This window comes from Dendrobates tinctorius, unplaced genomic scaffold (assembly GCF_039654945.1).
Source record: "Dendrobates tinctorius isolate UK_male_01 unplaced genomic scaffold, ASM3965494v1 ptg000004l, whole genome shotgun sequence".
Classification (NCBI taxonomy): Eukaryota; Metazoa; Chordata; class Amphibia; order Anura; family Dendrobatidae; genus Dendrobates; species Dendrobates tinctorius.
This window is the reverse complement of record NW_027361672.1, coordinates 46,878,766-46,895,064: the sequence shown is the minus strand read 5'-3', so window position 1 is coordinate 46,895,064 and position 16,299 is coordinate 46,878,766. Positions and strand designations below refer to the sequence as shown.

Below are 16,299 nucleotides of genomic sequence, written 5' to 3'. Positions count from 1 at the left end.
AGTGTGGAACACATGATATCAAACAGCACAATAACTACTTTTCACTACTTAGAATAGACAATTTTCATCTTTGTAGACACCTGTGATGGTAATTACAGGACACACCTTGGTTTAATATGCCTCTATGCTCAAATTATTTACAATCTTTTCCAGGGGTGCTATCACTTTTGACCAGGCCATTTGCATTAGGGTTTTTTCTAACTTTTTTACGATCGTACAATTCAACATCAATTTCTCATTGTAAATATAAATTGAAAACTTTCTTTTGACAGTTTCAAGTTATTTCAGAGACCATTATAGTTTTGTTTTTTCTTTTTACTTTAACAGTAGTGTACTAAAAATGTTGCACACGTCTGTGCATGACAGAGGGATATACTCACTCAGTGCATATAGACAAAGGAATATCCCGGCAAGACAGAAGCCTTCAAAAAACCTGAGAGTGCTGAACATTGTGACGTTAACTGAAAGTGCCACGGAAAATCCAAAAATCAGATTGAAGATTACAGAAAACAGCAGCACAAGACGTCGGCCGATCCTACAAAAAAAACAAAAAAGACAAAGAAATAAATTGTAATAAAAGTGCACATATTCCAAAACGGCACAATTGAAGCTCCATAAATCAAAGATCAGCTTGAGCATATGCAATGCATTGTAACATAATAGCTCCATATATCCATCTGCTCTTCCTCTATTCCTACTTAAACCCATTCCTGGTGACAAAGTTAGGGTATGATGTGAAAATATTAAATTGGCGCACTGCTAATCATACAGAGTAATTACATGGGTGCAAGTCAATGGTCAAACGTAGTAACAACCAGAACAAGGAAAAAGAAGACCACTATGATGAATGCACACCACAATTGTAATTTGTGGATAGAAAAAGCTTTATTGACAACGCTGCATAAAAACATCTAAACAGTGGTAAGGAACAAACCCCATGTGCCCTGCTCCTATATACAATAGAGAATATACAAAATATGTAGCAGCCCTGTATAGACCAGCAACCTGCAAGAAAACATGTGCTAGAAGTTCATATATATACCCACAATAGGAATAGGGTCTAAACCAGAGAAACCATGTGATAACCTGGATATACAAAAAATTGTATATACAAGTACAATAGTCAAGCAAAATTAATTACATTGCAGTAGACCCAAGAATACAATATACCGCACATGTTGTCTGCAGTAATCGAGCGCTCCTGAAAGAACCAACACAGACTCAGTGTGGCAAGAAGTGCCATGTATACAGAAAATATGTGCACTAAATAGCGCCAATAATACCATGTCAAAAGTATACTAACATGGTGACAACAGCACAAGGAAAAAAATAAATAAACAAACACATGATACAACCCGCATGCATCAAGGGTAATCTGGTAGACAAAGATGAAAAGTAAAAGCACAGCAGTGCTTAAGGAGATGATGCGAGGTAGTCTGTGGGGCTCATGCGGAGTGCACCTCACATGTAAAGGAGTGAGTCACCAAGGTTCCATGCTGGAGGACCCAGATGAAGGAGACAGAAGCGGAAGGACCCAACGCGTGTCGCCGTTACACGGACGGCTTTGTCAGGGGAAGTATCAAAGTTAGGGTATGTGCACACGTTGTGGATTCCTGTGCGGATTTTTCTGCGCAGAATCCGCAGGTAAAATGACCTGTGTTTTACCTGCGGATTTACTGCAGATTGCGTCTGCGTTTTTACACCTGCGGATTCCTACAATGAAATAGGTGTAAAAACGCAGCGGAATCCGCACAAAGAATTGACATGCTGCGGAAAATAAACCGCTGCGTTTCCGCGCGGAATTTTCGGTAGCATGAGCACAGCGTTTTTTTTTTCCATAGGTTTACATGGTACTGTACATTCCTTGGAAAACTGCTGCGGATCCGCAGGGCCAAATCCGCTATGGATCTGCAGCCAAATACGCAACGTGTGCACATACCCTACCTCCGTTCAGCTAGAGTTGCAGACTACAGATATTTAGAAGAGTGTTCTGGTGGTTCATAGATAAATTACAGTGAAGTAAAAAGCGGCTTTCACACTCCATATTCTTTATCTGCAGGTGTAGGATGTAGTCACCAGACTGGTCGTCTCATCTGTACTGATGCACTTACAGTGCCTTGCGAAAGTATTTGGCCCCATGGAACTTTTCAACCTTTTCCCACATATCATGCTACAAACAAAGATACCAAATATAAATTTTTGTGATTTTTTTGCCAAGGAAGAATGTGCAAGAATTTCAGTCTCTTGATGTACAAAACTGATAGAGACATACCCCAAGCGACTTGCAGCTGTAATCGCAGCAAAAGGTGGCGCAACAAAGTATTAAGTTAAAGGGGCCGAATAATATTGAACGCCCCACTTTTCAGTTTTTGTATTTCCCAAAAAATATAAAATAACCAATAAATTTCAATGAACTTCACAACTGTGTCCCACTTGTTGCTGATTCTTCACCAAAAATTTACATTTGGTATCTTTATGTTTGAAGCATGATATGTGGGAAAAGGTTGAAGAGTTCCAGGGGGCCGAATACTTTCGCAAGGCACTGTATGGTGTCCCTTTAGGACCAGGATTAATGCAGTCAATTAAAACCACAACAGGGTGTGATCACCAGTACAAGGTACGACTTCATAATCGGGAGCCACTTTCATGTACAGTATTTAACAGTGTTCCGTCGCATTATCACTATATAATGATACAGCTTTTACCCAAGCTCTAATACTGTGGTCTAGAAATGGGACATCCTTGGTGTCAATTCTGTACACTTGTATCTGCAGGGAGCCATATGAAGCTCCCTATCTAATTGTTGTGCGACACAGACATCAACCCTGTAGGTAAGCTGTAACATAGCATTCTAGTTTATCACTACCATAATTTAATTACCAGATTAGACAAAGTATAAGTGAATTAGTTATATGTACTTTTTCTATTGCGCTAATTTTTCATCAGAAAAAGTCAATCTTGTAGTCATCGTTACACCAACGTCATGGTCCTTTCTGGACATTCAAGAACGGATGTAAATGTGTCCTCCGATTTTACAGCTTTCAAGGTTCTGGTGTTTGAAAGATTTATTTTACATTAAAGATGCTTTCTCTTGCGGTTATACAAGATATATGTAGTGCCTTGAATAAGTATTTATACCACATGAAGTATTTATACCACATGAAGTTTTCCACATTACTCCCACAAACTTCAAGGGAATCTGTCACCCTTTTTTTCCACTATGAGCTGCCGCCACTGACATCAGGGGCTTATCTATAGCATTCTGTAATGTTGTAGGATAAGCCCCCGATATAACCTGAAAGAGAAGAAAAAAAAGAGTTAAGGCCCCGTTACACATAACGATGTCCCAGCTATCCCACCAACGATCCGACATGGATGGGATCGCTGGGACATCGTTAGACAGCCCCTTCAGCGATCAGGACCAGTGAGCAAGCTGGTATCCAATGCAAACATCGGGTTTCTAAGAGCCGCGCGGCTCTTAGAAACCCGATGTTTACGTTGGATACCAGCGTGCAGCATCGGTGAACGCTCGCTCCCGCTGCCACACGCAGCGATGCGTGCTGGCCAGCGGGAGACCAGCGATGAAAAACCGGCCCAGCACGATCAGCGATACCCGGCAGGGGGGCTGGTCGCTGCTGGATGTCACACACAGCAATATCGCTGATGTGTCACAAAATCAGCGAGATCGCTGTGTGTAACGGGGCCTTTAGATTTTACTCACCCCGGCGTTCGGTCCGGTCCGATGGGTGTCGCCGTCCGGTACGGTGCTTCCCATCTTCTAACAGCGACGTCCTCTTCTTTCCTGCCCGTCGCGGCTCCTGTGCAGGCACACTGCTCTGCCCTGTTGAGGGCAGAGCAGAGTCCTGCAGTGACGCCATCTTGGTGGAGGAAAGTTTTTTCTCCTCTCTACAAAGATGGTGCCACCGACGCCTGCACAACAGCAGCTATTGGATCACCTCTATATACATGGAAAGCTGCTATCTTTGTAGAGAAAAAAAAATAAAAATCCTCCTCCAAGAAGACGCTGCCTGCAGAAGGGGATTTTTTTTCCCCAAGAGATAAATATGCATGTAAAGGGCTGAAAACTAATGCAAGTCACAATTTTCAGATTTAGGTTTTAAAAATAATTTAAAAACCATGTATCATTTCTTTTACACTTCCCAAACACCTGCTACTTTGCGCTGACCCATCACATAAAATCCATTTAAGTTTGTGGCTGTAACGTGAAAAACATGTGGAAAAGTTCCCAAGGCACTTGCGCGTTATACAGCTATATAAATACAAATGAACAGCCTTAGAGATGGCTACTGATCAGTGGACCTGCCCATGCCAACAACTATGAAACCAGGCGTTGTTTACCATGCTGGCCCGTATTCAAAGAGCTGAAAAATGATGCACAATGGAAAATGCCTATTACAAAGATACTTTTATATCTACTAGTCAAACAAACAGCAAAGCCAAAATGATTCGGAGGCCGCTTCCTACAAGCTTTGTCTTTTGTTTGTAAGGTTGGAGGAGGCACGTGCATCTCCTCAATGAACCATATGTTGGATCCTTTTTCCCCCACAAGGTAAGCATTCAATGGAGTCTGTCCTGGTCACAATGTCACTTCTCTAAGTGCACCGCACCATCCTGTGCGGCGTGATGCTCCGGCACGCTCACCATTGTAATGGCCGGACGACACTCAGACGGTATCATGCATGGGCTCAATAAGATAGAAATGGACCAGTGCACAGTACTCTGCTGCCTATGGTTAGTAGTGTAACTAAAATACAAAGTATTCCTAAAGAAACAGGTCTAACATATAGGAAAAACATGAAAACTAAGACTGCCGCCGTTCCCAAGTTAACCAAAGGTTTAGTCCGGTTCTTGGAAAAGTCATAGGAGTCATTGTTTCCAAGAAGATCCAGCGATGACACTGAACACAAGTCTTCACCTCTTTCATTATCTTCATGTTGCGCTCCTACACAATTACAATGCTTGACATTATAATTTTAAATAAAATTATGGGCTTCTTGGTAAAAAAAAAAAAAGCCTACAATCATGTTGTCCGGTGACATTTCTTAAGTGTTACTTAACGTGACTATTCCTTTAAGCGTCTTGTGGAAGAATGTGTTTATTTGCATCTTTAACTTAAAAGCTATCTTATGTTCTTGTTAAATCCGGTGTTTTTCCTAGGTCGAGTCATTTTCTGGTTGCCTAGTAACCGTTAGAATACTGTACATGCGTACTGCGGAACAACTGCAGTCCTGCTTCCCTTCATCTCCGGGCAGCAAGGCGATGCTAGGATTACGAAGAACATCTTCAAGGTCAAAGGGAACAGGGACATGACCCCAGTGAGGACCTGATGCCCAGTTCCCAAACAATGCTAATTTATGTAACCAATCACTAAAATCTGTCACACTGAAGCACTGAGCAATGTGCCTGGAGATTCGGGGCTAGAAAACCTCCTCTGTAGCAGCAACAACAATCTGGACCACAGCAGGATTTGGGACAATGCTGGCGAGCATTTGGATGGTTAAGACAATGAAAGTGGCCTTCGATTACTACAGTGGTGCTCCAGATGTGCCGAACATCTGGAGAAAATCAGACTTCATCCACTAGAACTTTATGCTCAAGACACATCTCTGCCCTTCACCTTGTTAAACAAGCCTATTCCCCCGTTTCACCACCTTTGTCTCCTTACTACCTGACAAGCCAAAATGACTGACACTTCACTTGCTCCTCAGTCCTGAAGTACAGGTCCCCCATCTCCAGCCTCAGCGCTGATGATCTGACCACCTATTGTATAGAACAAAAGTAACCATACAAAACAGTAAATTCCCCTCCCACCCACCCCCTCGTCCTCTAATAGCATGGATGCCCTTCCCTCCCACATCAACCACTTCAGTTTCTACCTTTTGAATCAGTCACTGAAGTAGTTACCAGGCTCCTCGCATCTTCTCAGCTTACAACCTGCACCAGTGACCCTTTTCTCAGATAAATTCCAGTATCCAGAGTTGTAAGCATACCCTAAAAACAAATCTCTTTACACTGACCTATCACCTCACATATAGAATTTTTCCATTTTCCCCCTTCCTAGATTTTCCTCAAAATCTGGTCCTTCAATCATCTGTTCCCAGACCCTCCATTCACTCACTCAATAGAACTATGTATCGGTGCTTCTACAGATACCGGCTGATGGCAGATCTAATTGAATGCCCTGATTTATTAGAGATTGACCATATACTGGCAGGCATTTTCACCTTGGGCGTGTCTCCATATTTCCTTATAGATTGTAAGCTCTTCTGAGAAGCGCCCTCACTCCCTCTTATTAAAACTGTACTGTAGTATGTGTTACTCAGTATGTTCTGATGAAGGGATTGACAAGTCTGCAGTCTCTCTATGTGACTGCAGACTTGCGAGTCCTCACATTGCACGCACTGTGCGTTGCGGGGGCTAGTCAGTGTCAGTAATGACGGTTACGTAACCACAAGTATACGATATGCATACTCCCGGACAGACTGATTCCGGCACACCAGGGCTGTGGAGTCGGTAAGCCAAACCTCTGACTCAGACTCCTCAATTTCCATGACACCGACTCCACGACTCCAACTCCACAGCCCTGCGGCACACTCAATACGAGGCTGGAAACAGTCTGACCGGGTTCTGGCATATCGCATATTTGCATCGACGCAAGTGTAATTCATGGCGAACGACAAATTCTCACAGCACACAGTGTCCGCTACGTGAGAATTCACAAGTCTGCAGTCATATAGAGCGAATGCAGAATTGCATTTTAGACCGGATAAGCTCTTTAAGTGCTGCGGAATATATTAGAATTATGTAAATAAAATTACTATTTATTATTAAACAGGACTCTCTGGATATGTGCATGTTAGGAAATAATAGTAATTCACATAAGCCAATAATTCAGGATAATTTTTTCTTTATATTCCGTGTTAAACTGTTGCTTTGTTCCTTCAAGAAATGCATCAATAAATTGACAATTGGGTGTGACACACCCCTTTGGCAAAGAGAGAAAAATACCACCCAGTTGTCAATTTATTTATATAATTCTTGCAGCAACATAGAAACAACACAATGCAGATTCCTAATAGAAGATTATTAATTTATGGGGAGTGTAAACATTTATTAATACAGAAATGATGAGAGCTAAAGTCTTTCAATAAGTCATCTGATTGATACATCTGGTCTACGACCTGAGGTCACAGTGTACATTTATGTAAGTGTCATGGTGACCATGTACAATCAGACACGCTGCTCACAAAAGAAATCCTCAATTTATCCTCTTGTTTTAGGGTTCATTAGATTCCAAATATTAAAGGCAACCTGTCAGGTCCCCTGTGCTCCCTGAAGCACAGGCAGTTGTGTCTACATATGTAAATTCCCTGCCCAACAGTCCCTGTATTACATTACACACACAAACAGATCTTTAGAAAAAGTATTTCTAAAGTTTGTTTATGATATGTAAATGAGGTCTTTGACTAGTTGAGGGGGCGTTAGCATACCCAAACTAATCGACCCACTTAGGCTACGTTCACATTTCTGGCTTTTTTAATCTGGCGGCCTGCGGCGAAAATGTGCAAAACTGGATCCGGCGATATGTGATGCTGGATCCGTTTTTTTTTTTCCCATTGACATACATTAGTGCCACATGGATACGCGGAGGGTCCGGCTTTTGCCGAAAACGGCAACAAGTGACGGGGCGGCGTCCTGAAAAAACATTCCATGCAACGCCTTTTTCCTGTGCCGGATCGGTTTTTTCCACTGTGCATGGCCGGCAAATTTCCTCTGGCCTGAATGATAACCATAGAATATCTCTCTCTCTCCTGCAGCGCAAGGTCTCCGGATCACTGTTCCTTTAAATTTCTAGTGCGCCATATCCATCCAAACACCGATTGTTGCAACAATGAAATGGATCCGTTATTTCACACTCTGCCGGCAAAAACCTGAAGTGTGAAAGTAGCCATAGAGACTTCCGATCATGTGCAGTGCCCCTCTCTGAAGCCGGGACACATACAGGTACTTCTCACTAAATGTTAATATCATCAAAAAGTTAATTTATTTCAGTTCAAAACGTGTATTATATAAAGTCACAGAGTGATCTATTTCAAGTGTTTACACTCAACTTTCCATTACTATGCTTGGATACAGCACTGTGAACAGCCAGCTTCTTTAGCAATGACCTTTTGTGCCTTACCCTCCTTGTGGAGTGTGTCAATGACTGCCTTCTGGACACCTGTCACGTCAGCAGTCTTCCCCATGATTGTGGAGCCTACTGAAACAGACTAAGGGACCTTTTAAATGCTTAGGAAGCCTTTGAAGGTGTTTTTTGTTAATTAATCTAGTTTACTGAGATGACTTTTGGGTTTTCATTGGCAGTAAGCCATAATCATCAACATTAACAGAAATAAACACCTGAAATGGATCACTGTTTGTAATGACTATATAATATGAGCTTTATTTTTGTATTGAAGAACTGAAATAAATTAACTTTTTGATGATATTCTAGTTTAGTGAGAAGCACCTGTACACACGGCTTCAGAGGATCAATGACGAGCGGCGAAGGCAAGTATAGTGCTTGCGATGTCACTGGCGCTTGTAAGTTAGGTTATGATGCCCACAGGGGTGTGATGACATGTTTAGTCAGTCAATTAGTCTGGGGACACTAACGCCCTATTGACTAGTCAAAGGCCTCATTTGCATATGATAAACAGATCCTTAGAAATACTTTTCCTAAAAATCTGTATATGTGCCTTAATGTAATAAAGGGACTGTTAGGCGGGGACACCACTGCTGGTGGTTGTAGGGGCACAGGGGACCTGACAGGTTCCCTTTAATGTTATTGGTATAGTGAGTGGACTTAGGTGTACAGTCAGTAAACCTTGACGTCCTGGGTGACGAAAAGCAATATGGACCAATCCTGGCTCACTGTAAAAGGTTAGGGGATTATTTCAGAAGGTACAGAGAACAGTCATTATCTCAATCACAAGCAGGATATATTGAGGACATTGTCAATGGATTTGCATTTAACACGGAAGACTTCACAGCTACCACTTAGCATGATACAAAACCCATTGCCTAAGGGCCCCGTTACATTTAGCAATACACCAGCGATCCCGACAAGGATATGACCCGGTCAGGATCGCTGGTGCATCGCTAAATGGTCACTAGTGAGCTGCCAAACAGGGAGATCTCACCAGCGACATAGCAGCGGTCGTTACTTACCTGTCAGACGCGGCGATGATGACGTCCTCCGCCCGCGTCCACGCGTCGCTAGTCGGCGCCAGCTGGAAGCCGCCAATGAGAAATGGCCCAGGACATTCTCGCGCGATCAGAGGTAGCCAGCGGGGGAGCCAGTCGGAGGTATCACACATAGCGATATCGCTAGCAATATCGCTGCTGTGTCACAAAATCGGTGACGCTTTAGCGATACTGCTAGTGATATCGCTATGTGTAAAGCCCCCTTTACGGTACTGTCACACTTGGCGATGCACCAGCGATCCCGACCAGCAATATGACGCGGTCAGGATCGCTGGTGCATCGCTAAGTGGTTGCTAGTGAGCTGCCAAACAGGCAGATCTCACCAGCGACATAGCAGGGGTCACTACTTACCTGTCAGACGCGGTGATCCTGACATCCTCCCGCCCGCGTCCACGCGTCGCTCGTCTCCACAGCAGGAAGCCCCAGCAGGAAGCTGACGACGAGAAACGGTCCAGGACGTTCTTGCGCGATCAGCGATAACCAGCGGGGGAGCGGTCGGAGGTGAGTATCAGACATAGTGATATCGCTATAACGTCACAAAAACCAGTGACGTTATAGCGATATTGCTAGCGATATCGCTTAGTGTGACAGGCCCTTTATACTGTTTGGCCACTCATATCTATTAGGGGGATTAGTCTTCACTAATGTAAAACAATTGTATCTAAGTGGCTCCTAAACTGTTTTTTTCCCCAATCTGTTTGCCTACCATTTAGCTGCATTGATATCAGATTTGGAGTACAGATAATGGCAGTGAAAGGGGGTAGTACCTGGGCCTTCTCCCTAGGCTGCGTTCCCACGATGAGCATTTGGTGAATTTTTGATATTGCAGATATTCTGCAGTATTAAATAAACTAGTTTTTTTCATTGCACTTTTGAGTAATATATATCCTTTAATCGGGTTTTAACGGTGTGGTTTTGGTCTTTTTTTGTGTCCGGCTTTAAATAAAGCCGCTTTGTTTCGGAACCTTCCTGGTATTTGGCTTTAACAGAACTATTGCTAGTCATATGTGGTTTACATGCGTTTTTAACCTGCAGGTTTTCTGTATCTAATGTAATTCTATGACGAAAATCTGCACTTACAGCGTCCTCGCAAGAGAAATAGACAGGTTGTGGATGTGAAACACGCACCGAAGGTCAGTTTATGCTGCACAGTGGGCGTGACATTTGTATAAATCCCATCCGTGTTGCTGAAACTGCAAGATGCTGCGTTTTAGAAGCAGCAAAAACATGCAACATAAAAAAAAAAAATGTACTTCTCCTCAGCACTCAGAGGTACTGACGCATGCATCCAAATGCTGATGTATGCATCCAAACAACTACATTCTGATATCAATGCAGGGGAAAACCGGTTTTAGGAGCCAGTCAAATACAATTTTTTTTAATATATATAAAAGTTTAGTTAAAGGAATCTTTTAAAGGGAAACTGTCAGCATGTTTTTGCTACGTAATCTGAAGACAGCACAGATTAGGGGTTAAAACACAGATGTCAGCGATGGCTCTCTTACCAAGCTCAGTTTTGTTTTCTTACAATGATTGTTTTAGCACCAGTAACTTATTGCTGTGACCAGCCGCCTCCTGTTGACAGGCAGTTCACTGTCTATGGACTTGGTACATGGAGAGCCTGGTGTGGGCTGCGAGCAGCTCTGATGTGGGGCGGGGCAGCTCTGATGTGGGGCGGGGTTAGCTTTCTCAGCTCTGCTTAATTGTTAAATCTAAAAACTCTGATTGTGCGAGAATGGCTACACTCAGTAATCTAAGTGATACATTGTTGGATTCAGATTTTCTTTGCCTACATAATGCTGCTCTCAGATGAGGTAGCAAAAACCTGCTGACAGATTCCCTTTAAGTACAGCTCTAGGCTTGGCGTCTGAATCTTGCGGCAAATTATTGCACATTTTTGGACAAGGTTGGAGTAGCACTAGGTGGCAACAAGGCGTACAAAATTAAATTGTTCAGAAAGGGATAAACAATTTTACATAAATATCTAAAAAGATAATTTAAACATTGTTAGATTTTTCATAAAGTTAACTCTTACCAGTCAGCAATACATCCTGTAATCAAGTATCCAAAAATCAAGCCCACAACCAGAGAGAACTTGGCTATATGAACTTTCCAGGACGAGTCACAAACCAGATCCCACTGCAAGACAAAAGCAGAAGCAGCATGGTAAGCGGGGCAGGGTGCAGCCATTGTGTTACGGCAGACGGCGTCCTACACGGTCTTATACCTGATAGGAGGGAACATACAGTTTGTACAGTATGTGGGACATATGAATCAGACATAAAACCAAAAGGTTAGATACAATACAGTTGGTGTGCGAGCTTAGATTGATTAGGAAAGTGTTTCATGCCGTACAGTGGGTGGCGTCCAGAAGGGATATTAAGAGACCATAAAAGCTAGAAACCCTCCCACAATTAAAGGGCAGGCTGAGCATGCTGCAATGTGGCCTATGAACAAAGTATAATTCAGCCCAGGCAGGTCCATTGTGCTGCCGACAGCCTCGACCATCATGAGTCACAGCTCCATAATGCTTTACAGTCTCTCTGTGAGAAGAGACAATACCTGATGGTATACTAAATCCATGATGGCACAAATGGAACCAAAAAGGAAAATCTATGCATAAAGAATGACTTTTAGGCTGATTATTAATATTTTAGAAGGAAAAAGAGCTGATAACATGAACCTATCCATTATCACCAATAGTAAAAGGAACTGACGAAGCAGTATACGAAAATCCCAAATAAGCCTCCTCTCACTGTGTCATGCAGTATGGGTACCAGGTTCCCATCAGGTGAATTTCCAGAAAGAAAAAAAAAAAAAAAAAAAATCAGCCGTATGCAGCTACTGGTTGCCAATGTCATATATAGCCTTTAGGGTTTTTTTTTGTTTTTAAATCGACTGCTGAAAAAAAAAGGGACACTCAAAACATCCCGACAGAAAAACTAACATACAGTAAATGGAAATCTGCATCTTCACCTATTCTGATTCCTTCTTCCCTTTATAAGATGAATGACACTTAGCTGTGATCGTGCACATTGGACCTTTCGGCATATGAACAATTTGGACATGCATTTAAATTGATTTTTTTTACTGCATTGTTTGAAATCAAGCTTAGGAAGTGAACAGAAGACAGCACTCAGTCTTTTTCTGTCAGACCGAGGGGGCCGCGAAATGACGTACTAATGGGAAGTGAACAGGTGCCGCTAAAAGGCAATCACTGTCCGCTATATCCGGGCCATAAGACGCTCACGAGAGAAGGGGGCCACATAGCTTTCATACTATTTACATGCACATACTAGCGACCACTCCTTTTTCAAATAACCATTGAAAATTTTATGTCAATAAAATAGGATAAATGGGGTAGGGAAGGGCAGCGACCACTCCTGACACTGGTATAGGTACAATAACTGGACAACAAGCCATAATTTATTATAGAGGTTGTGTCACGAGGATTCTTCAGGAGCATACCACTCCTCAGCCTCTTGGCTTCCTGCTCGCTGGAGACCGTGCGCTCCTGAGTGATTGGCAACACTGCAGTTCCCCCTGGAACTTTTCCACCTTTTCCCACGTATCATGCTTCAAACAAAGATACCAAATGTAACTTTTTGGTGAAGAATCAACAAGTGGGACACAATTGTGAAGTTGAATGAAATTTATTGGTTATTTAAAATTTTTGTGGAAATTTAAAAACTGAAAAGTGGGGCGTGCAACATTATTCGGCCCCTTTACTTTCAGTGCAGCAAACTCACTCCAGAAGTTCATTGTGGATCTCTGAATGATCCAATGTTGTCCTAAATGACTAATGATGATAAATATCCCCCTGTGTGTAATCAAGTCTCCGTATAAATGCACCTGCTCTGTGATAGTCTCAGGGTTCTGTTTGATGCACAGAGAGCATCATAAAGACCAAGGAACACAACAGGCAGGTCCGTGATACTGTTGTGGAGAAGTTTAAAGCCGGATTTGGATACAAAATGATTTCCAAAACTTTTGTTTTGATTGACTATTGTTAACATACATCATAAACCTACATGGTTACTTTCTTGCACCGTTGTGCCTTTTTTCATCATCTTCTGCTGCTCTGTGCATCCAACGTCAGAGCTTAATGGGTAGCATTATTATTATCTGATAAAAATGTAATTTCCCTGCATTACGCGGCTTCTTCTCAGTGCTTCAGGTCCCTCCCTCTGCTCTCCTGTGTGCATCTTGACAGTGTCTGGGAGATGTTTTATTTGACAAGGTGGTTAGGTGCAATTGCAGCTTCAGTGTCGGACATTGACTTGGGGGGGCACTTTTCACCTGCATACAAATATTACACTGCCCTCAGTCGCAAATTTACCTATATCTCTATATAATGAACTGGGTAGTTTGGTTAATGAATGTAATGAATGATGAGATGCTGCTTTTTTTCGAATCAAGTGGATTATGTCAAGTACTAACCATATAGTAGGGTTGCAGGCCCAGATCTGCTGAACAGGGGCCCATCGTGGGATTTCCCTGTTCCTCTATGGATCAGTCTGAGCCTATGCAGCTTGTATCAGTGGGATCCCTAGCATTTCATAGCTAAGGCCTGTTTCACACATCCGTTTTTTGGCGTCCGCCAAAGTGTGAAAAAACGGATCCGTTTCCGTTTTGCCACAAACGGATGCTAACGGATCCATCTTTTGGATGGATCCGCTTTAGCCACTAATGCAAGTCTATGGGGGGGGGAAAAAACGGATCCGCCCAAAAAAATGTCGGATCCGTTTTGTTTGCAAAACGGCGGCTTTTGACAGACGTCTAAAAACGGGTGTGTGATCCAGGCCTAAGATAAATATTTTATTAAACAGTCATTAGGTCCCTCTGAGCCTGCTTGACCAACAGCATTAGCATTACCGGAGGACAGTATGACTTTTCCTTGAAGCAGTAAAACTTTGGCTATTTATATAAGTGCAGTGAAGAAAAAAAAGGAACTTGGGATTTAACGTTATATGTATTTTTTTCTCCATTTTTAATACACAAATCTGTAAACACTGAAATCAGTTGGTCTGACCTTTCCGCTTTCCAAACCTCTCACAGATAAACTAAGGACAATTTAATAAGAATTAAACTAAATTCTTATTATTTTTTTAGGCAGAGTAGATGGCTGCTGAGAAGCTCGATTAAGGGAGGTCACAAGTTATGAATTAGAAAACAAAAAATGATCTTTATGAAGTTCTCTCACTGAATAGTCCAAATATGATCTAAATCTAGAATACAATACAGTACGATATGTCAAGGAAGATTAATCTGAAATTGTAAGCAGCTGCACCATTCAGGACTGGCAGCCATTACCTGGTAGGCGGTGAGATGATACCGCAGTATATTAAGCTTTAGATTAGTTACAATAAAATTCTACCCGACTGATATTTATTGGTGTAGCATTGCCATCGACTGATAAAACTACTCCGGCTTTGCCAATTCTTTGTGGTTAGAATTATATAGTGCGAATAGATGCTTCCAAGAGGATTTGTCTTGAACAGTCAATATCCCATGCGAGGCATCATTAAATTACAAGCCATTCTGTTATCCAGCTATTAAGTATTTAACATAAGTTGAAGTTTCAGTAAATCCAGCACAATCCAATTCTCACATAAATGCTCCCAATACCAATTAGAGTCATCACCATAAATTAACATTTGCCAGGATGACCGTGGACTAGACATGCCTTCCCCTTCAGACTTTTATGACATAAAGCCATAAATTTTTTTAATTTATTTTACGGGATTATATAGCTCCACTAATTCCACCATTTTTTACTGACATCAGCATCGCTGTCCCCGATGGGGCTCACAATCTAGATTCCCTATCAGTATGCCTTTGGCATGTTGGAGGAAACCGGAGAACCCGGAGGAATCCCACACAAACACGGCGAGAACATTCAAACTCCGTGCAGATGTTGTCCCTGGTGGAATTTGACGCACAACATAATTCAACAAAGTCAGAATATTATTGCATGCTTTTATCCCTATTCACAGCATGTTTTCTGATTTATTTTTTTTTTTTTTTAAGTACAGGATAGTAAAACCTCCTGTTGGATATGTTAAACCGTGGTTGTGCTGGATGTCACCCATAGACTACAATGGTGTTTTTATTCTAGGCTATGGCCGTTGTCATTGTGGGGTTTTTTTTTTGTTTTTTTTTTTACAATTACTACTACTGACTATTTACTTACATTCTAGGTTGTTTGTCAGTTTGTGCACCTACACATTATAAACTTATACCAACAGGTGTTCTGCCCCATGTTTTTGGTTTTGCTACAATAGTATTCATCTGATGGCACATCATGACTTTTTTTTATATATATATACACACACACACACACAAAGGATGTCATAACCTGTGGGTGACATATCACAGTTAGGCTACATTCCCAAGAATAATCTTTGATTCTATTTTTTATTCTGCATATTTGCGTTGCGCAATAAAATGTAGTGTCTTACCGTATCAGCAATTGCTCATTTTGCCTTTCTACCCAGCTCATTGTTCTCTTTATTGTAGAAGCAGGAAGTCTCTTGTCCCTGCAAAAATCATCCCACTCTTCAACTCCTGACCAAGCTGCTCCGCCCCTCACCCCAGAACGTTTGCAGTGACTCATGACTCACACCCCTAGGGAAAATTGACCTTCTGTGTCTACATAGAGCTTCGAAGGATTCAGCTAGTCAGTTTTTAATCACGTGAGGTCATAGACCTAATGGAAAAAATAGGAATTACCTGGGTAGAAAGGCAAAATGAGCTATTGTAAGTACACAGTGCTGTATAATATGATGACTGCAATATAGTAAGAGGATAAAAATGTTGATGTGATGGCTTCGTTAAGGGAAAAGTCATGACTAGCTCATTACAGTTCTGTAGATGGCAGCTCCTAGAGCATGCTGTGAAGCGGTGCTTACATTCCCAGCTCCATAGGTGCAGTGCATATCTACGCAAGGCTCTGGAAGCAGAGGCAATTGACGTCCTCCTACCCAGCGGCACTGTGCATGCTGTGGGAGCCTGCAGCCATCGCACCTGCGA

At 42.2% G+C, this 16,299-nt stretch overlaps 1 protein-coding gene across 1 annotated transcript in view; it reads right to left on the bottom strand.

The window, feature by feature from the left end:
* Positions 1-300: 300 nt before the first annotated feature.
* The window catches only part of LOC141083384 (solute carrier family 22 member 23-like), a 66,444-nt gene continuing 50,445 nt past the window's right edge, over positions 301-16,299 (bottom strand). The window contains exons 2-3 of the mRNA XM_073567607.1: positions 11,303-11,406; positions 301-535 (exon numbers count right to left, since the gene is read on the bottom strand). Of these exons, the coding sequence (XP_073423708.1) occupies positions 316-535; positions 11,303-11,406 (324 nt within the window). The 3' untranslated portion in view covers positions 301-315. The remainder of the gene's footprint in view (positions 536-11,302; positions 11,407-16,299) is intronic.